Source organism: Athene noctua, chromosome 18 (assembly GCF_965140245.1).
Source record: "Athene noctua chromosome 18, bAthNoc1.hap1.1, whole genome shotgun sequence".
NCBI lineage: Eukaryota > Metazoa > Chordata > Aves > Strigiformes > Strigidae > Athene > Athene noctua.
In genome coordinates, this window is record NC_134054.1 from 14290133 (window position 1) to 14310674 (window position 20542).

At 70.0% G+C, this 20542-nt stretch overlaps 2 protein-coding genes across 4 annotated transcripts in view; one reads left to right on the forward strand and one right to left on the reverse strand.

Annotated features, from left to right (window-relative positions):
- Window positions 1-20542, forward strand: part of RBFOX3 (RNA binding fox-1 homolog 3) — a 125163-nt gene that overhangs the window by 102943 nt on the left and 1678 nt on the right. Inside the window, exons 4-14 of one of the 3 annotated variants that reach the window (XM_074921644.1) lie at window positions 781-1100; window positions 14935-15186; window positions 15910-16047; window positions 16427-16480; window positions 16986-17078; window positions 18106-18166; window positions 18390-18443; window positions 18682-18814; window positions 19307-19346; window positions 19863-19924; window positions 20232-20310. In XM_074921644.1, coding sequence (XP_074777745.1) covers window positions 999-1100; window positions 14935-15186; window positions 15910-16047; window positions 16427-16480; window positions 16986-17078; window positions 18106-18166; window positions 18390-18443; window positions 18682-18814; window positions 19307-19346; window positions 19863-19924; window positions 20232-20310 — 1068 coding nt within the window. In that variant the 5' untranslated portion in view covers window positions 781-998. The remainder of the gene's footprint in view (window positions 1-780; window positions 1101-14934; window positions 15187-15909; window positions 16048-16426; window positions 16481-16985; window positions 17079-18105; window positions 18167-18389; window positions 18444-18681; window positions 18815-19306; window positions 19347-19862; window positions 19925-20231; window positions 20311-20542) is intronic. The other 2 variants (XM_074921645.1, XM_074921646.1) reach the window with 2 other exon arrangements.
- LOC141967919 (uncharacterized) lies at window positions 7925-10237 on the reverse strand. Its single transcript, XM_074922171.1, has 2 exons — window positions 10041-10237; window positions 7925-9379 (listed from the first exon to the last, which is right to left on the reverse strand). The coding sequence occupies exon 2, from the start codon at window positions 9148-9150 to the stop codon at window positions 8095-8097; it is 1056 nt and encodes a 351-aa protein (XP_074778272.1). The 5' UTR covers window positions 9151-9379; window positions 10041-10237; the 3' UTR covers window positions 7925-8094.

Consider the following 20542-nt stretch of genomic DNA (forward strand, 5'->3'; position numbering starts at 1 on the left):
GCCGAGCTGGCAGCGCCTGGGGTGCGGCTGCTCTGGCAGGGAAGGCCGGGGGCTGCCGGCCCTGCCCGCGGTGGGGTGAGCCCGTGGCCATGCAGTGGCTGCCGTGGCTGTGCATGCGGCGGGGCTGCAGGCCCGAGCGGGTATGTGCCTCTCGGGGGAGGCGGAGCTGGGTCTGCTGCATGGCTCTCTGCCCGTCCCTGCCAGCGCGGCCGTCCCCGTCTGCCTGTGTGTCTCCCACGGAGAGCGTGGTGCGTGTGCACGTGTCCGGCTGTGTGTGCGTGGGGGAGTCCCGCGGCTGCCCGGCGCGGCGGCGGCCGGGCGCTGCCATCGCGGGGGCTGCCGCGGCTGCGAGGGCCGGCTGCTCGGCACGGCTTCCCGGGGCGCCCGCGTCGCACCACCGAAACTCCCGGTAAGACCCTCTCCATCCCCGGGGAGCCAGCGCCGGGAAGGGAGACGGCTCTGCCCGCTCGGCCCCATCCTGCCGCTGGCTGCCCTGGCGCGGCGACGCGTGGCCGGGGGCTGCGAGGGGCTCCCGGGCGGCGGGGAAGCCATCTGCGAGCGGCGGCGGCGGAGGGGTTAAGTGCGGGATCAGCTGTTCTCATGTCATTACGGATTCTCTTCATTTTATACAGAGCTCTGTTTGATGTCTGAATGCACAGGGGACTCCCCCTCCTCCTCCAACTCCCACCCCTTTTATTTCGCTCCCTCGCCCTCTCTCCCTTCCTCCTCCCCTTCCTTTCTCTCCCCGCTCCCACTCTGGCTCACACACACCCTTTGCAGACCGTGCGCTCAGTGCCAGTGTCTGATGGCACCGAAGTGACCAGGCGAGCGCGGCTCCCGGGGCACGCGGCGCAGATGAATCCCTCCTAACTAGCGCCGAGGGGTCGGGAGGGACGGCCGAGGAGGGGAGAGCCCGAGGGGCGAGCCGGGAAGACGAGGATAGCGGTTGTGCGGAAGAGGACGGACCCGCGAGCAGCTTCACGGCTACCTGTCGACACATGCTGTGCTCCATGGCTAACTCGGGCTGCCTCCTTGTCTCCAACTCAGGCATGCTTCCTCACTCTCTCCCCTGTCCTCCAGCCTTCCTCTACCTCCAACAGGTAAGTCACCCTCTCCGGGGGATTTTTTTGCTTTCCGGTTCACACGTGTTTCTGGCCGGTTCCCTCTTGGCGGAGGGTCAGAGCTTAACTGCTTCCTCCCCGGCCGCGGGGCCTCGCCGGCACCAGCCCCACAGCAGCGGCGAGTTGCTTTGCAGCGGTGGCTACTGGTCCTCGGCCGCGGTGCCTGCGGGGTTTCTCCGGTTTCTCTGCCGAGGCGCTGGGAGCGCGACCGGGGCTGGCGAGCGGCTGAGGCGCGGGCAGTGCGGCAGGCAGAGCCGCCGGCGCGGGTCCAGCGCCTTCCCCGCCTCGGCGCTGCTGCCGCTCGGCAGAGGCGATGATGGATGCTCGGATAAAGGCACGCGGCTCCTGCATGGCCTGAGCCGCCTCTGGGGAGAAGGGAAGGTGATGAGCTTGTGCCTGCACACGCGTGTGCAGGGATGCGTGTGTGTGTGTGTGCATGTGCCGCCGCGTCGCGCGTGTCTGCAGCGGGGTCGAGTGTGCGGGGGTTGGTCTCGCTGCCGACGGGAAGGTGCTGCAGAGGGACCCGGGGGGGCGGCGGGGCCGGGCGAGCCCCGGCACGGGGTGGCCCAGCCGCAGGGTGCCCAGCCCGTCGGTTTGGTTCGTAACTTCTGTCCCGCGGGGCTGTCTCTGGGTCCCGCGCCGGCCCCGGCACGCTGGGTTCCCGGGCTCGTCGTCCCGGGGGACGCGCAGCTCGGGAGAGGCAGCGTTTTCTTCAAAAGCCTCTTTGCTGCGTCGGAAATCCCGTCTTCCAGCCAGGCAAACCGCTCCATTTCAGCTTTCAGGAGTTTAAAAATTCATAGCATCCTCACCGCGCTCGGCACGGCCTGCACGGCTCACCCGGCAGGCGAGGGCAGGCACCGCGGGCGCAAACTCTCCCGCCCCGGCGGGGAAGGGCTGGGAGCCTTTCGGTCCCTCGAGATGCCCGTGGGGGCTCGCGGCCGGCGGCGGGGCCACCGAGGCCCAGGGTCGCTCCTCCGGCGCGTCGGGGATGGGGCTGGCAGAGCCGGTGCTGCCGCTGGTTACACAAGTGCGGCGGCGGCTGCGGGGTGTGCGCGGGGCCGGGGCTGACGCGGGGGCTGCTGCAGAGGCCGGCCGAGACGGGAGCGTGATTTATTGCACCCTCCTGCAGGCAGAGGCTGGGGAGAGCTGAGGCTGGGCTGGATTTCGGTGTCGACTTCCCCAGGCTGCGCCGAGGTCCCTGCGGCCGCGGCTCAGCCGCCCAGGCACGTTGACACCAGGCAGCAACCGTCCCGCAGCCCCCCCTCCCCGGGGGGGTCTGTCCCTCGGAAGGGCGCGCAGGGCGCTCCGGGGCCCGGCGCCTGTGCTGGGAGCGGGCGGCAGCGCGGGGGGTTCCCATTTCCCTCTCCGGCCGGGATCCCCTCGTCCCCCGGCCGCCTCGGCTGCGCCGCTCGCCCCGGGAGCTCCGGCACGGAGCGGCTGCGGCGCCTGACGGCTCCAGGGGCTGCGGCCGCAGGCAGCGGGGCCGGCAGCGTTGCGGGCAGGAGGGGGCTGCCTGCTGCCGGCGCCCAGCTGGGCCGCGCACAAGGGGAGTTTGGGGTCGCTGGGCCGGGGAAGCTTTTCCCCCGTGCGTGGTTCTGCGCACCCGGCAGCTCCCGGTTCCCCCCTCGCCCTGTTTGTTTTAATTTCACCGTCGTGTTTAGTGTCTCTCCCTCCACGCTCTCCCAGAAGCCTCCTGCTCCTTGGCAGCAGGGCTGCACTCGCGAGCCAGGAAGGAGGGTGTTATTAAGAGATTTGGAGTTGGATTTTCACCCAGCTAATGGGCACGATGGAGGCCAAAATCTCCGTCCTCTTCCCAGGGCTTGTCCCTTACTGAGGTTCTGCACCCGGCGCTTGGGGACGGGCTGTTCCTGGTGCGTGTCGCAACGAGGCGTGAGGCAGAGGGACGTCACCGGCCGCCGTCACGTGGGGAAGGGGCACAGGGACACACCACGCCGGGCTCCTCACCCTGCCCAGCTGAGCAGTGGGCCAGCGCCTGGTGCCTTAGCCCTGAGCTCGCTCTGGATTTGGGACGTGCGACCTTCGGCACGCCTGCGCCGGAGGAGCGCGCGGGGAGCGACGCTGACGCCGGCCCACTCGGCCCTGGCCCACTCTCCCCAGAGGTGCTGTGAGGTGGGGTCTGTAGGGGGCTCATGCGGGACCCCCCGCAGGTAACGGTTCCCTGTCCAGATCGTGCGTGTACGTAGGGAGGCAGATGTCTGTGCGTCAGGCCTGGGGTGGGCAAATACCCGCAGGTGGTGCCTGAGCCCCGTGGCTACAAGGGCTTGTGGTGGCCATCGGCTCTTCCTGTGCTGGGACACGCATCCAACTGTGCCAGGGTGGGCCAAGAGCTGGGGAGCCACAGAGTCTGGGCAGAGTGACTGGTCTCACCCCCTTCGGGTACGCGCTCTGCCCGCGGGGAGCTGGCTGGCGTCTGCAGGATTTGTTCCGCAGAGGGCTGCTCGCGTTCGGCAGCTCCCCAGCCCCGGCGTTTTTGACAGTGCCGGTATTTGAAGGAATGACCAAGAAACTAAGCTGTCTGCAAAACTTTGGTTATCCCTGCGCCAGGGAAAACGCAGCTCCCAGCAGGCTCTGGCAGCGGGAGCGGCTCATCCAAGCGGCTGCGGGGGCCTCACGCCTCGCTCAGCTCAGGTCCCACCACGTGGCCGCCCCGGTCTCGGCCGTGGGTTGCGGCACTGTGTGGGGCAGCTGTGCTGCGCGCAGGAATCCCCCCCCAGCCCTGCCGTGCCCTGGGGCTGGAATGGGGCTCCCGGGGGGCCGGGAGGGGGCTGCAGAGCGGGCAGCAGGACTGGGGGTGCCAACGGCGGAGCAGCCGCGCCAGCGGGGCAAGCGGGAACGCCGCATCCTTCGGTGGATCTCGCTCAGCGAGGACCTGGGTGCAAAGGGGCACTTTGGCTTCGTTCTGTTAACAGAGGAACCACTCGCTGCGGAAGAAACATCTCCGCTGTAGTTACACGTGAGCAGCTCGTTGCTCGGGCCGACGCACGGTGCTGACCCGAAGCAGACCCGGGCTCTGAGGCGCAGCGTCGGCGCTGGAGCGCGGCGCAGGCCGGGCTGAGCGTGCAGGGCTGGGCGCGAGCGCAGGGCAATGGGCAGACGGGCTGAAACCCACCACCGAGCTGCCCCCGAGGAGCCGCTCGCCAGGGGCATCCCCGGTGCCATCCCCGGTGCCATCCCCGGTGCCCACGGTGGCAGCGCGGTGCCCAGCCCACGGCGCAGGAGACTTGGCTGAGCAGCGCCTGGCCCACTGGGAAACAGCCTCTGCAAAAGGCTGCTTGGAAAATTCCTTTCCAAAAGGGCTGCTGCCAAGTTTAGCATATTATATTTTTAGGGAGCAAGTCTATTCCGAGCGGTATCGTAGCGTGGTGCAGCAGCAGCGGGTTGGTTTCAAACCTGGTTTCTCCCCCTGCTCGCGCGTCGCTCGGCTGCGAGACCCGGCGCAGCGGCTCCCGGCTCCGGCCCAGCGCCCGCACTGCAGCGGCCGCCTTGCTCGCTCGGTGGAGGACAGGCTTTAAAGCCGCAAAAAACATGTTTTCCCCTTTTTTTTGTTGTTATATTGAAAACACTGACATTAATTTTGGCTTTGCAAAGCTGGTTTTCCCACAATAGCTGTAATTTAGGCCTACACTGCCTGGCAATGCTCTTTTTATAGGTATATTCCTATTTTAGTACTATAGTGATGGGTGAATGAGTAGATTAAATTAGATTTAGTATCTATCATTCTTTAAAGCATTACAGGCAGTTGGTGGAGGGGTAGGGTTTAACAAAGAAGACAGGCTAATTAGGAGAGCAGGCGCTGCCCACGCCAGCTCCCGCTGCCCCCGGCCCGCGGCCGCCCTTGCGCAGGGCCTGGCACCCAGGGAGGAAAGTGCATTTGAAACGGGATTTTCTGCACTGCCCCGGGGCTGGGACGGACCCGGGGTTTTAGCCAGGGCCAGGCAGGGTGCTGGGTGCTGGGGCTGAGCACCCCGTCTCCCCGCAGAGTCACGGCGGTGACTTGGCTCCCCGGCTGCGCTCCCCACGGGGCCCAATCCCCAGGCTGGTGTTTGCGGAACAGCGGCTCTTCCCCGAGCTGGGACCCCCGGGCTGGCGCAGCGGGGCCGAGGGGGCTCCAAGCCCGTGGGAAGTTGCAGCTTCGAGGTTCCTGCCGGGGCCACGGCAGCCGGGTCAGCCCGTGTGCTTGTGCCAGGGCCTCGGCACCCTGCGGCTGCTCCTGCGGCAGCGGCCGTCGTCTGGGGAGCGCCGCTGGGCCGGTGCGAGCACCGGCGTGAGCCCGGCAGCGTGTGGCCGGGGGCTCTGCAGTCCCGGCCATGCTGTGATGACGGCTTTGGTGAAATGCTGCTGCCATGGAGCAGGCGCGGGGCTCCAGGCTGCCCGTGGGGCTCCGCACCTCCGCTGCGCCGCAGGCAGCCCCAGCAGGGCTTTAACCGCGGCGTTCGTCCGGCCACGCCCCAGCGGGTGACAGGGTTTGCGGTGGCCGCCGCAGCAGAGGCACCCCCGGGGCTGGGGTCGGGTGCGGTTCCCATCCCCTGCCAGCCCCGCAGTCCCCCCGCCGGGTTCTCGCTTTGCTCCCCTGGCACCTTCCCGGGCATCCGGCCGGCTCCCGCGGTGAGCAGCCCCGGTGCCCCCCCGGGGCAGGGCCCCCTCCCCAGCAGCCTCCGCATCCCTGCTGCGAACAGGCTTCGCCCCGTTCCCCGTGCGGGCGGCACCGCTGCGCTGGGATCCCTGGCAGCAGTAACGGAGCGAGACGGGCGCTGAAGGAGACCCGGTCGGGGGGGGCAGTTTGTGGGGACAGTGCGGGAGTGGGGCTGGGGCAGCCCCTGCTCTGTGCTGGTGCTACCGGGGCTCCGGTGTGCGGGACCGGCTGGCGCTGCCGGGGCAGGCAGGGTGCGTGGGGGGGACCTGGCGCGAGGTCTCAGCCGTTCCCCCTCCATCAAAGACCCAGGGGCTTGCTGCACCCCACTCCCGGGGGCGCCCCCGCCAGCATGAAATGTGTGCTGGGACTGGAGCGTGTCCGGCCGCGTGCCCAGCGGGTCCCCGTGGCCAGCGGCCAGGCACGGTGGCTGGTGCGTGCCGGCAGGGCCATCGCTGCGGCACGTGGGGGTGGTGGCCCCGGCGGTGGCCCTGTGGCGGGGGGACGAGGCAGGTCTGGCTGCTCCCGCTCCCCCTTGCCGAGCGCCGGGCGTGCGGCACTTTGTCATGATTTTCCCCCGTCTCCAGCAGCGATCCCTCAGCGCTGGCGTTACCCGAGTGGAAAATGACACATAAGCTGCCGTGATGTCGCGGCTCCAGCACCCCACGGCAGCTCTTCCCCTGGGCCCCCGGCCCCTCTCCCTGAGCTCCCCGCGCCGTCGCGTCCCCCTCCAGCCGAGCGGTGCCGAGGGGGCCCGGGGGCGAAGCTGAGCGGCGAAGCGCCGCCGTGGCCGCCTGTCCCGGCCGTCCGGCCCCTGCTCTGCTCCGCGCCCGGCACCGTGCTGGGGCTCACGCACCCGCTCTGCGGCCTCCGGCAGCTCTCGGCAGGGCCGGGGGGCAGCGCGTGCTGCCGGTGCCCCTTCAGCGGCTTTCGGGCCCGTGCGTGGCCGGTGTTGACCGGCAGATTCCCGTCGCCGGCCTTTGGCCCAGGGACACGCGGCGCTGGCGGGGCCGGAGCTCGAGCCTCGGGGCCTGGGCTGTGAGCGGGGGCCGTGCTGGCTCCATCCCCGCTCCGGCCCCTGGCAGGACACGTCGGGACCGGGGGTGCGGCCAGTTCGGCCCCGGCAGCGGCACCGGCCGGGTTGTGCGGGCAGAGCCCCTCGCGCGGGCAGCAGGGGCGGCACGTGCAGGTCCTGCTTCGGTGCGGGGGGTCGGAGAGCCCGGGGTGAGCTGAGCTCTGGCTCGGGGACGGGGCCCTGTGTGTGCCCGGAGGAGCCCTGGCACCGGCCGTGGCGGGGGAGAGGCCCCCGGGCTGGGGGGATCCTGCGTCCCCTCTCCCCGGCGGCGCCCACCCGGCATCTCCCCGTCACGGTACCAGCCGCGGCCTTCCAACAGCTCCGGTATCAGCTCAAAACTGGGGAGAGAAGAGCGGGAGCAGGCGACAGTGGCAGCTTATTTGTGATCTGCATTGTGTGGGGAGCTCTTAATTAGAGCTAATTAGACTAATTAACTTGCAAATGAGAAACTCATCTTTTTCTCCTTTTCTTTCACAAGAAAAAAAAAAAAAAGACGGACAACAAGATAAATATTGAGGCTAATTACTTTGTACCTGCTGCAGCGCCCCTCCAGCTCGTGGGATGCCCTTCTCCTGACCGGGGTGCCGTGGGTGCGGTGCTGCGCCGTGGGGTGCCGTGGCTGTCCCCATCCCGGTGTCTGTGCATTGTCTCTCCCCGCTCGTGTCTGTTCCCACCGCAGGACGCAGCTGCGCTGGGTCCTGCGGGCAGAGAGACCTTCCCCCATCCTCCACGCACCCTCGTGCCCCGGTGCCTGGCAAGGAGCCGGGGGCCACTGTGGCCTCCATGGTGCTGGCCATCGCCGGGGCCAGGTGGCCAACGCGCGACACTCGGCCCAGCGCTTCTGGCGGTGGCGTTGGGCCTGGGCCGCCGGGTCCCGGCGATGGCCCCAGCACCGCGCCCGCCCGGCCCGCGAGCGGGGGGCGCTTCCCCCCGCGGCACCGCGCGGTCCAGGCTGTTTTCCAGCTCTTCCCTCGCGGCGTCTCTGGTTTCCCCCTCGCTCTGCCGCCACAACACCCTGGGGGCTTTGTTAGCACAACTCGGTTCAAATGTCTGATTAGTCTTTAGGAGATCGAGGGGTCAATTTTCCACAGCTCCTTCCTCTCCATTTAACTAATTTAACTGCGCGATTGTTACAAATTTCATTTTATTATAGCCCTGCTTCTCAGTCCAATTGAATTACCAAAATCTCATTTTCTCAGAAGTGCTGAATATGTAATTAGAGGAAAAATTATGCTCCTGACTGCCTATTAGAGAGGGCTGTGTGAGGGAGCTCGTCGGGGCGCACACGCAGGTCCGCGGTCCCCCGAGCTCCCACGCTGGCCGGTGTGAGCATGCGCGCGCCTGCGAGGCTGCGAGCGAGCGAGCGCCACGCGCGGCTGTGCCAGAGCCCCCAGAGCTGTGCCGGAGTGGCGGGGCCGCGGGTGGGCTCCTGGCTGCGGGGGGCATCGCAGGAGCAGGGCCGGGGTGCGAGCGGTGCTCGCTGGGCTCCTCGGAGCCCTGCGAGCGGCGGGGCAGGGCGCGGCGATGGCCGGAGCCGGCGTGGGGCGAGCGGCCGGGGCCGGAGGCCGGTGGACGTGGCCGCTCTGCTGTTGTCTCGAGCTCTCTGGATCCAGCCGGGCTGCACCCGCGGTGGGACCCGCTCTAGGGCTGCGGAGGGGGGGTGGCTCTGCCAACGCGGGGCCCCGCCAGAGGAGGATGCTCCTCTCCAGGCTCTGACCGCCTCTGCCCGGGCCGTGACGGCCACCCCCGGGCTTAGCTGGCACCCAAAGGTGTCCCGTCCTCTCCAGAGCCCCTCTGTGCCTCTCCTTGGGGTGCGCTGGGGATGAGGCACCCTCGGCCCTTCCCTGAGCCCCCCAGTCCCTGCCAGCAGTGGGGAGGCAGCGGCTGCCCCCCAGAACCGCTGGCAGCAGCAGGCAGGGCAGCCCCCGGCACATAGCGTGGGCACCCGCATCCGACACCCCGGTCTCTGCAGGGCTCGGGAGGAGCCGGTAGCTCAGGTGGACGCTGCCGAGGGCTCGGGTCCTCTCCAGCCCGTCCCCAGGCTCTGCAGCCTGTGTCTGCCTGTCCCAAAGCCTTTGGTGGCCCTCGGGGACCGATCGCTGCCGGGAATCCTGGCCAGCACCGTGCATGCCGTGTCTGCGTCGCTCCGGTGTGTCGGTGAGAGATGTGCCGGGGGACCCGGCCTGGCTGCTGCCCTCAGCAGCGTCTGCCTGGGCTCTGCTCAGGAGGGAGGCGGGTGCCATGTGTCCTGGTGCCATGTGTCCCGGTGCCATGTGTCCCGGTGCCGTGTGTCCCGGTGCCATGTGTCCCAGTGCCCCGTGTCCCGGTGCCACGTTCCTCCCGGTCGCTGCGGGCCGGATCCTGGCGCGGCTCTGGCGGTGCTGCAGCCGGTTGGTCCCTCGCCGGCGCGGCGGCACAGGTACACACGAGCCGGGGAGGTGTCAGCCACGCGCAGGCGGGGGGTGGCCGGGAGCCCCCCCCCTGGCACCCCTGCCTCGCCTCGGTTACACAACATTATCATTTCATAATACTCTGAAATATAGATGGAGTTGGCTGAATGCAGATGAAATTGCACCATTTACTTCATGAATATTTCATGCAGCCTCAGCTCCGAAGTTTCCGGCTGGTGGAGCCGGGCCGGACCCTGCTCCCCCCCCGCCCCGCGCAGGAGGTGATGGGGACACGGGCAGGTCTGTGCCGGCCTTGTCCCGCTCCTCCTGGGCATCGCACGGCCGCTGCGGCCTTCGTCCCCCGGCTCCCGTGGGCAGGGGGGAGGCAGCCTCCAGCCCTGGCCGTGCCGGGGGGGCTGTGCCGGGGGCACTCGCGGGGCTGAGGGCAGGATCTGGCCCCGCTGCCCCGGGCAGCTCCACTGGCAGGGTCCTGGCATAAGGGAGCGGGGGCAGAAGGTGCTGGGACGGTGTGTGGCAGCCCAGAAAAATGGTCTTTTTCCCATGCCCGCAGGCTGCCCTGCCTTCCTCCCACGCCCGCAGGCTGCCCTGCCTTCCTCCCACGCCTCCTCCTCCTCGCCAGCCCCTGGGGTCCTGCCCGCTCTCCCCAGCCCCGCTGCTCTGCGCGGAGCTTCCACTCCCGCATCCCTGGCAGATGCCATTAGCGGGCTCTCACCCCCCCCGCCTCCCCTTAATGAAGACATTAAGCGCCGCGGCTGCTCCCTCCAGCCCCCGCAGCTCCTCACCTCCTTCCACAGCTCCTTCTGGGGGGGGGGCGGGTGTTCCCCCGTTGTCCCCCCCCCACCTCTCTGTGGGGCCGCGAAGGCCCCTGTTCTGGGGCCATCTCCCCCTGCCCCCACAGCGGGCAGGGCTCGTCCCTCCTGGGGCTGGGGGTGTCCCCGCAGCGAGCCCCCCGCTCCCCGCCGCAGCCCGGGGCCCTGTGGCTGGTGCCCGCGCGGGGCCGGGCGCGCTGCTTTGTATGGATGGCGCAGCATTTTGGGTAATGAAATATTCACAGGTCAGTGATTCCTTGAGAAATGACGGGGATCAGTCAATCCCTTTTCAGGGAGTAATTTTCTTCCCCTTCACGGCCTCTGTTTCATGTTGACAGTCATTAGCATGAGCGAGCGGCTGGAGCGAAGGGGGGACGTTGGGGCTGTCACGCAGATGAGCCGCGGCCGGGCACGGCCCCGCGGTGACGGCACGGCCGTGTGACCCCTGGGCGCCTGGGGGGGGCACGGGGGGGTGCGGCCCATCTCTGCTGCCCGGCACATCACGTCGCTGCTCCGAGCCGCGGGCACGAGGGCGGACGGTCCCGGTGGGCTCCCGGGCTGTCCCCAGCGCCGCGTCCCACGGGGGGGCACAGCGGGGTCTCGTGTCACGACTGCCCCAGGTGCGCTCGGGGAACTGCTCGACGCCCTGGGCTGTCTCGCCGAGTGACAAGGGGACACCTGGGCAGCAGGCGAGCGAGCGGAGCCAGGCTGGGTCAGGGTAGTGCGCTCGCTGCCCGTGCTGCCCATGCTGCCCGCGCTGCCTGCGCTGCCTGCGCTGCCTGCGCTGCCCGCGCTGCCTGCGCTGCCTGCGCTGCCTGCGCTGCCTGTGCTGCCTGTGCTGCCCGCGCTGCCCATGCTGCCTGCACTGCCTGCGCTGCCTGCACTGCCTGCGCTGCCTGCGCTGCCCATGCTGCCTGCGCTGCCCGCGCTGCCTGTGCTGCCTGTGCTGCCTGCGCTGCCTGCGCTGCCCATGCTGCCTGCACTGCCTGCGCTGCCTGCACTGCCTGCGCTGCCTGCACTGCCTGCGCTGCCTGCGCTGCCCATGCTGCCTGCACTGCCTGCGCTGCCTGCACTGCCTGCGCTGCCCGCGCTGCCCATGCTGCCTGCACTGCCTGCGCTGCCTGCACTGCCTGCGCTGCCTGCGCTGCCCATGCTGCCTGCGCTGCCCGCGCTGCCTGTGCTGCCTGCACTGCCTGCACTGCCTGCGCTGCCCGCGCTGCCTGCGCTGCCTGCGCTGCCTGTGCTGCCCGCGCTGCCCGTGCTGCCTGCACTGCCTGCGCTGCCTGCGCTGCCTGCGCTGCCTGCTGGATGTGCTGCCCGCTGAGGCTTTGCAGCTTGGAGGAACATCTTGGTGGCTTCTTTGGATGCTGTGATGGGGTTTGGGCCCCGGCCCCTCACTGCTGGTTCCCGGTGGAAGGAGCAGGATGGACGCAGGCATCAGGGCCAAAGCTGGGCTGGCTGCCCATGCCTGCCTGCAGATCCATGCTGCCTGTACTGGGACCTGACCGTGCTGTACTGGGAGCTGGTGGTGCCGTGCTGCCCCGACACCTGCACCAGCAGCACTGGCCTGCGCTCAGCGTGCCGGGACATCACAGGCAGAGCTGGCCGGGGTGGGGTTGCCCTGGGCTGGAGACAAGAGCAGGGGGGGGCTGAGGCAGCGAGGTGGCCACCAGGCTTTTGGAGGAAACTGGGCACGTCTGCGGTGGCCACAGGCAAGGGGACCAGCCCCGGGTTGTAAATCGTAACTGTGTGTGCGAGCAGAGGCTCTGGCTGAGCCCAGGCACGGCTCACTGGCCTTGCGGGCCACCACGGGGCCACCGCGCTGCCGGTCGGTGGCCAGAGGCAGGTGGCAGCAGGTGACGGTTGCTGAGGAGTGGCCGATAACCGGGGGCAGCTCACGGCCGCCCGTCACGGGCGAGGTGTGGCGGCACGTTGCCGGGTGCCCCCTCGTTAGCGCAGGCGCTCTGCGCTTGGCTAATTGCTCAGACACGTCCTCTGCGTCCGGGGGCTCCCGGTGCGTTATTTTCTTTAAAAGGAGCAAATGTTAAAAATGGCGTCGTCAGCCCCGAGCTGACAGGCACAATCACCAAAGTGCGGCGTCGGCAGGAACCGGCCCCACGCGCCGACTGACTTGAAAGGAAATGGCCTGGATTGTGCTGAGGAGGCAGAGTGCGGTGGGGAGAAAGCAAGTGGAGCAAACAAAAAAACTTCATTAATTAAAGAAACTCGTTAATGAGGGACATTTAATCAGCTAAAGATGATATCCACCTCCTGCCTGCTGCGGCAGCCGCTGCGCAGGGCTGGTGGCCGGGGGCTGAGCCGCAGGCAGGGCTGGGGACACCGCGCAGGGGACACCGCGCAGGGGGCCTCGGGGTCCCCTCGGGGCTGGGGAGCGGCATCGCGCAGCCGGGTCCTGGGGGGCTCCCCCAGCCCCGGGGGCTCCCCCAAGCCCCTCAGCCTGGTGCTGTGCCGAGGCTCAGCAGGACGCAGCTGCATGTGCTGCGCCTCCTGTGATCGAGAAGGCCTCAGGTCCCCGTCCCAGCCCCGCTGCCGCCGTCCGGGGGGCTGAGGGTTTGGCCCAGGGCGGGGGTTTGGCCCAGGGCCGTGCCGCAGCCCTGCCGGCCTCCTGCCCAGACAAGCCACGCGGGTGGTGGGGAGCCGCTTTTGCCCCCCGTGTTGCGTTAGACGCCGCGGGCTTTGCTCTGCGCTCGGGCTCGGGTACCGCACTAATATCCTTCTCATTTAGTAAATGAGGGCCATGGGCTGTTAATAATCAGAATTTCTTTTGATGGAAATGCAGAAAGCTGCCCCACAAAGCGCCAGGCAGGAACGTCCCCCACGCCCCCGGGAGGGACATGCACGTGCAGGCGAGGGGCGCCCATCAGAGCCCCCCGGTCCGCGCTGCACCACGGGGCCCCTGCACAGCCGGGCACCCGAGCGGGGAGCACCCAGCTGCCCCCCCAGGGTGCTGCGGTAGGTCCCCAGGACCCCCCAGGCACTTGGCCCGGGGAAGGGGCTGATCCTGGAGCCGGCCCAGGGGCTGCCGGGGGTCAGAGCCCCATAACCCTTCCCGGAGGAGCCGGGGGCTGCCGGGGGACACGGGGCCCTTCCCGCGCCGCAGGCAGCCCCGGGGAGGGCGCAGGCAGCGCGGGGTGCGGAGCAGCAGCCGTTTCCCCGTGACGTCAACGAGCATCGCGCAGCCCAACCATCCCGCTCCCCGCGGGGTTCTCACCCCCTGCAGCCCCCCGCTGCCGGCCCGAGGAGCCCCGGGGACGGACGGGCAGCGCCGGCGGGAGGGACGCGCTGGGAGCCGTAGCTCTGCGCCTCTGCAGCACCGGCAGCCCCGGCAAGCGGCAAAACAGGGGAACCTAATGGTCCCTGAATGAAATAATGCCTGGGCTGACAAGCACTGCGACAGCCCTAATTAATAACAGACACGAACGTGGCTGTCGGGACAGGCTGGCAAAGAGCCCGGGGCCCAAGACCTGGGCAAGTGGGGACAGTCCCTGCCCCGGCCCCGTCTGCCTCCCCCTCCCCGCTGCCTCTTCCTGCCCGGGCAGCGGTGCCCGGCCCCGCTGTGACGGTGGCTGTCCTGGCTACGGTGACAGCAAGGACGAGTGTCCAGTGCAGAGCGAGCGGGAGGGCTGCAGCCTGCTCCTGCTGCTGGCTCCGGGCCCGCGGGCGGCCCGGGCCGGGTGCTGGGCAGCAGGGGCGCAGGCGGGGGGGTCAGACGCCGGCTGCGTGGCTGTTCCGTGTCTCCCCGCTCCCTGGAGCGGACTCGGGCGCTGGGGCTGGGCTGGGGGTGGGGTGGGGTTTGTACCCGCGGTGCAGGCAGCTGCCCAGCCCAGGGGCAGCACTGGGGGGGGCAGCTCCGCCGTCCTGCGGCGGGGCAGCCCCGTCCGCATCCCGCTGGCGCGTCCCCGAGCCGCTGCCCAACCTGCCCGGGCCTGGCAGCTCGGGAGCGGGGGGTTCCTGTGGGGTTTACGTGGGGTGCCCCCGGCGCGGGCACGACGGCCCCAGCGGCTGGTGGAGGGCAGCTGGCAGCGCGGCCCCCCCGCCCGCCCTCCGCACCGTAAATCGGCCTCACACACAATTAAGGAGCTTGTCTCCGCGGGCTGCGCCGGGGATGTATTTCATGGGCGAGAGGCTGCCGCGGCGGGTTGTAAAGCACCCGAGGGGCTGCCGGCTGCTGCCCTGCGCCGCGGCGGGCGCAGCACACGCGTGGGCAAGGGGGGGATGGCAGGGGGGTGAGTGTGTGGGAGCGCCCCACGCCGCCCCCCCGGCAGGCAACGGGCAGCCGCTCACCCCATTTGACCGGGGTGGCCCAAGCTAAAGACCTAATCAAATATTTAGCAGTTAATTGATCCCGGTCTGGTGTTTGCCAAGGAGCCGTCGACATGCCTCCCCGGCTGCCCCTCCCTGCCCCCGCGGCCCCGCACCCCTTCGCTGACCCCCCAACAGGGGATGCTGGGTTCGCTGCCAGCGGGTGCCGGTGCCGCGCAGCCCCCCCACAGCAATCCTGCCGGCCTGGCGTCGCTCGGCCCCGCGTTGGGCTCTGAGCCGGGGGCTGCCCTGGTTTCCCTCCCCGCAGCCGGGGATGCGTGGCCCCCCCCCGGCTGACCCCCGCCGGGGGCCCTGAGCCCCAGCACACCGGGCAGGGTCGGGCTCGGCTGTGGCAGCGTGACCCGAGAGCTGCCGCGGCGCAGGGGCAGGGTCTGGGGGGGACACGCCGCAGGCCGGGGTGTGATGGGGCAGGGGGGGGCCTGGGTCTGGCTGCAGGGACCAGAACCCCTCCCCGGGGCAGGACGCAGCCCAGGCACCCCGGGGACATCGGTGGGTAAGGGGGACGGTGCCGCTGTCTCGCCAGGGTAACCAGGACGCCACGGCTCCGCCGGACGCGATGGCTCAGCCCTACCCCCCGGCCCAGTACCCCCCGCCCCCCCAGAACGGGATCCCCGCAGAGTACGCGCCGCCGCACCCCCACCCCACGCAGGACTACTCGGGGCAAAGCACAGTACCGGAGCACGCCATGACCCTCTACACACCAGCACAGAGCCACGCCGAGCAGCCGGGCACCGACGCCAGCACACAGTCCATAGCAGGGACGCAGACGGTACCGGTAAGGCAGCGGGGGCCGGGGGGGGCTCCGGCGGGGGCCGGGGCGGCAGCGCTCGCCTGGCTGCGGTCCCTCGGGGTGCGGGGCTGGGTGTCCCCACCGCGGCCGCCGGCTCTCCCCCTCGCAGCCCCCCCCGTCATCTCTAATCATTCGTGATCTACCTGCTTGGCCGCTTTCCCACCAGATCGCTCCCATTACGGCGCTGTGATGCAGCGCCGGGAAGTGCTGACCAAGCACTTCCCAGCCCGGCCGCAGCAGCCCCCGCCTGCAGGGTCTGGCCCCCCCCGGCACCCCGAGCACCCCGTGTGCCACCGTCACGGCCCCCAGACACCATCACCGGGGTGAGGCCAGTGCGAGGCCGCTCGATGCTGGCCGGCTCTCCGCAGTGGGTCACCCCCCAGCCTCCTCCTCCGCGGGGTGCGCTCCCCGTGTCCCCCCCAGTCCCCAGCACTCGCTGACGGGGTGGGTGACACCCTGACCCCGCTGGCAGCACCGGCCGAGTGCAGGCAGGGCTGACAGCTGGCTCCCCAGGCTGGGCATTCCCCAACTCCCCGCAGGCAGAGATCCCCTCCGGCACCCCCCAACGCACCGGGCTGTGGGGAGACTCCCGGGGTGCTGCCCGGAGCTTGGGGACCGCGGGGTGTCCCTGGGGCAGGCAGGGCCAAGCGCAGAGGCGGGGGACAGGCCCCGATCCCCAGGGCTGATGGCCGGCGGTGCTTCCCGCAGCAGACAGACGAGGCGGCACAGACAGACAGCCAGCAGCTACACTCCTCAGACAACACAGACAAGCAGCAGCCCAAGAGGTTACACGTCTCCAACATCCCCTTCCGATTCCGGGACCCCGACCTGCGGCAAATGTTCGGGGTGAGTCCGGCCCCGCGTCCCTGCCCAGCCCGCGCCGTGCCTGGGAACCCCCCGCTCGCGGGATTTGCACCCTGGTTGGCGCTGGGCTGTCGGACCAAGGCCCGAGCGTGGAGGGCGCAGTGACGCAGAGCCCTTGTCCCCTCCCCTCGCCCCCTTCCCAGCCCTCATTAGGGTTCAGAGTGGCGCAGGCTAATGAGATTTTGGGTGGGAGTCCTCTACTGTCCCTGCGTGGCAGCGAGGGTCCCCAGGCTGGCCCCCGAGGCAGCCCCCTGCCCACCCCTGGCCCGGCGGGGCGCAGAGCCCTGTGCCAGCCCCCCCAGCTGCAGGCCTGGGCCGGGGTCTCTGTGGGCGCTCACCCCTCTGCTCTCTCCGCTTGCAGCAATTCGGGAAGATCCTGGACGTGGAGATCATTTTCAACGAGCGGGGCTCCAAGGTGGGTGCTGCCCGCAGCCGGCACCGTCACAGAGAGCCCCAGGGGGGGCCAGGCGGAGCTGGGGTGACCAGCAGCTCCTCTGCCCGCTCTCCCCTCCTCTCCTGCCCCGCGGGACCCGGGCCCGGGGTGCCCCATCTCGGTACCCGCCCCGGCTGCGGGGGCTGTGTGGGGCCCTGCACCCCGAGCACGGGAGGGAGGGGAGGGCTCGCTCTGCCCCCCCCGCACAGGCAGCTCTCGTTCCTCTGTGTGTGGATGTCTCTGTTGTATCTTCCCTGCTTTCTGTGCCCCTCTCCCAGACTCTTCTCCCAGCTCGTGGGCGATGCTGGGGCCTCAGCGGGGACCCCCGGACCCAGCGGGGGCCCCGGCCCGGGCTCTCCACTCTGTACTGCGGCAGTCTCATCTCCTGCGCCAGCTCTCCTGATTCACCCCCTCTCTCTCTCTGTCCCCGCACCCTCTCTCTGTCTCTCTCTGTCTCTTTCTTTCTCCTTTTCTCCTCTGCTCACAGGGTTTTGGGTTTGTAACTTTTGAAACTAGCACAGATGCCGACCGGGCACGGGAGAAGCTGAATGGCACCATCGTAGAGGGCCGGAAGATTGAGGTGCTCAGATAAGTGTGCTAGTGCCATGCCTGTGTGTGCGTGCGTCCCCCCGCCCTGCCTGGGGACCCTCTGCTGCCAGGGCTGCGGGCAGGGCAGAGCCGGGGCAGGGGACACTTTGGGGCAGCGCCGGGTCCCGCATGCCGCGGGGGAGGCCGGCCCGGCGGTGCATGTGTCCCTGAACGCGGCACGGGAGCATGTGTGCGGCTGCTGGAAGGTCGTCGCTTGGCACAAGGAGCGTCCGGCTGGAACGAACCTCCCGCAGGCGGGGAGAGCTGCGGCGCGGGGCTCTGGCTGCGTTTTGCCACGTACAGGGGGGTCTGGTGGACCCCAGCTGCCCGGAGGAGCGGGGCTCTGCCCCGTGCGCTGCACCCGCCGTGCAGGCAGCCGCCGTGCTGCCCAGCCCGGAGGCTTTTCTTCCTTTGAGCCAGGCAGAGGGATCAGGCTCTGCCCGCCCGCGGCAGCAGCGGCGAGCGGCGGGAAACGGGGCAGAGCGTGGCAGAGGGAGCGGGACGCAAAGGTCCCCGGCAGTGCTGGGCACAGGGAGGGGCGGCCTGGCCGGGCACGGCGATGCCCGTGGGAGGGGCCCTGCCTGTCGGAGAACGTGGTCTGACAAAGCCAGGCAGGAGCTTGCGGGAGCAACCAGGCTCCTGCTGCAAGCGCGTCCTTCCTGCAGGCTGGGTCGGGCGTGGGGTGGGGACAGGAGGTGGCCGAGCCTGGCGCCAGCACGTCAGGGCTCAGCCTGAGCACGGCACCGCAGCACTCGGCGCATCGGCCACCAGCCCAACCCACGCTGGTTGCCGGAGCTGGGAGGCCTGGGCTGGCCGGGGGTAGGGGCAGGACTACGGGGCAGCTGTGGGCAGAGCCTTGCCCCCTGTCTCCCCGCGGGCTGGCACCCCTCAGGCTGGCACCCTTCGCTCCGGCACCTGAAGCAGCAGCGACGCGCGCCGAGTGTGGCCGAGCGGGCCCTGGACCGCGGCCCCGCCAGCCCCGCTGCCCGCAGGCGCTGAGCTCCCCCCTCTCTCCGCAGGTGAACAACGCCACGGCCCGGGTCATGACGAACAAGAAGGCTGCCAACCCCTACACCAACGGTGAGGGCCAGCGCGGGGCAGCCGGAGCTGCGGCGGGCAGCGGCATCCCCGCAGCAAACGGGAGAGCGGCCGGTCCCTGCCCGATGTGGGGGTGCGGCCCCCGGGCGCCCCCCGGCCCACAGCTGCCCGGGGATGGGAGCTGTGGCCCCTCGGGGCCCAGCGGGGGGCGGGGGAGCACCGCAGGGAGGGGACCCCCGGCCTCACCGGCTCTCCCTGCCCGCAGGCTGGAAGCTGAACCCGGTGGTGGGAGCGGTCTACGGCCCCGAGTTCTATGCAGGTAACGCCGGGTGGGGGTCGGCCCTGCCGCGGGTCCCCCCTGAATGTCCGTGTCCGTTCCCACCGCTGCTCTGAGCAGCCCCCGGCCCCTCCAGCACCCCAGCGTGCACGGCCCCGCCGTGGGTCCCCACGAGCCCAGGGACTGGCACGGGGGTGCCCTGAGGTGGCTGCGGGGGTCCCAGCCGAGCGCTGTGGGGACCATCTGTGGGAATCCCACATTCGTCCCCTCCCTCCCGCAGTAACGGGGTTCCCGTACCCCGCCACGGGGACGGCCGTGGCCTACCGAGGGGCACACCTACGGGGACGAGGACGCGCCGTCTACAACACCTTCCGGGCTGCGCCGCCGCCGCCGCCCATCCCCACCTACGGCGCGTGAGTACCGGGGGGGCCGGGGGGCCGCGTCGGTCCCATCCCGCTGCCAGCGGCGGCGGCGCTGCCGGGCTCTCACGCTGCGGGGACGGGCTGCAGCTCCCCCAGCTCTGGGCACCTCCCCCAGCTGCCACCCCTCGGGGTGACCCAGGTGCTCGCCCACCCCCAGGCCCGAGCCGCTCTGCCACCCGCCGCGGTTGGTTTAGTGGGAATCCTCTCCCGGCGCACGCGGCCGCTGCGGTGTCGGGCCCGGCTGCGGGAATCTGCGGCCGCTCGTTGCTCCCGGCAGCGATCGTGGCCCCGATTCCTCCATCCCCATGGCTGCCCCTGCCCTTGGCCGTGGCCCCGCATCTGTCCCAGCCCGGGACGTGCCCTCAGGCTGCCGGGACGGCCAGTCCTGGCCCGTTGGCCGCGCTCCCCCCGCTCCCCGGCTTCACCCTGATCCTTCTGGGCCGGTGCCACGGGCGGGCTCTGACCCCTCCTCACCCTTTCCAGGGTCGTCTACCAGGACGGGTTCTACGGAGCCGAGATCTACGTAAGTGCGGGGCCTGGGCCTGGGCCAGGCAGGGGAGCTGTGCTGGGGCGGGGGGCGAGGGGCGGCTGCCCCCGGCCGGCCCCTTCCCCCGGGAAGCAGAGAGCGGAGGGGGTGGCACCGCGCAGGGCCCCGTCCCCCGGCGCTGAGCTGGATTTACAGCCCCGGCGAGCGCCGGCGCGCTGTCGTACACCGGCATTTAACCTCCATATTTAAGGAGCCATTGGCGATATTTCAGGCGGGCGGCTGAAGGATTTATCGAACGTGACACCTCATTAAAGCAATCAGGGAGGTGACATTCTCTCCTCTGGAAATTTAATTTTTTAAGGTTAATGTTTGTGAAGGCCCCTGGGGAATGGTAATGAGGCTGGTGTGCGCCTGGTGCCACGGGCACTGGCTCCCAGCAGGGTCCCACCGCAGCTCCATGGCAGCGCCCAGGGGGTGCCCGGCTGCCCCGGCCCCCCCGGCCTCCCCCGGCGGGTGCTGCCCCCCCTGACCACGGTCTCTCCTCCGCTGCAGGGGGGCTACGCTGCCTACAGATACGCCCAGCCCGCGGCGGCAGCGGCAGCGTACAGCGACAGGTAAGCGCCACCGCAGCGCAGGCATCGCTCCTGGGGATGGGGGGGCTCCCATTTCACCCCCCGCGCTGCCCCCCTCCGGCACACCCCAGCTTTTGTGCCCCTTTGGACGAGGAGGGTGTCCTGCAAACCCTTGGGCTCGCTCTGAGGAGGACTGACACCCCAGCAGGGAGACACGGGGAGATCCCGGGGCTGGGGGGGGTCCCAGGTGCCACGGGGGTGGGGGGGCAGCAGGCGGGCAGGGGGGCTGCTGAGGGCGGACGGGACCCCAGCCCCAGTCGCTAACGCCCGCCGCTGTGTTTGCTCCTAGTTACGGCAGAGTGTACGCAGCGGCAGACCCGTACCACCACACCATCGGCCCCGCCGCCACGTACAGCATCGGCACCATGGTAAGAGCAGCCCCCACCGCCTTTCTTTGCTTCCCGGCGCGAGCTGCGGCCAGCCGGGGCTGGGGGGGGGCCGGCACAGCACCCCAGAGCGCCTGCGGGGTGCGCGGGCAGGCGAGGGGCAGCCCCACGGGCGGAGGTTGGGGGGGGGGGGGGGGCAGGAGCTGGCAGGAGCAGCACAGCCCCTGCCTGGCTCTGTCCGCAGGCAGGCAGGAGAGGGGAAACCCCCCTGCAC

What these genes read in the sequence shown, in the direction of transcription:
- LOC141967919 (XM_074922171.1), bottom strand. Translation starts at nt 9,150, where the DNA reads ATGGCACCGGGACACACGGCACCGGGACACATGGCACCGGGACACATG.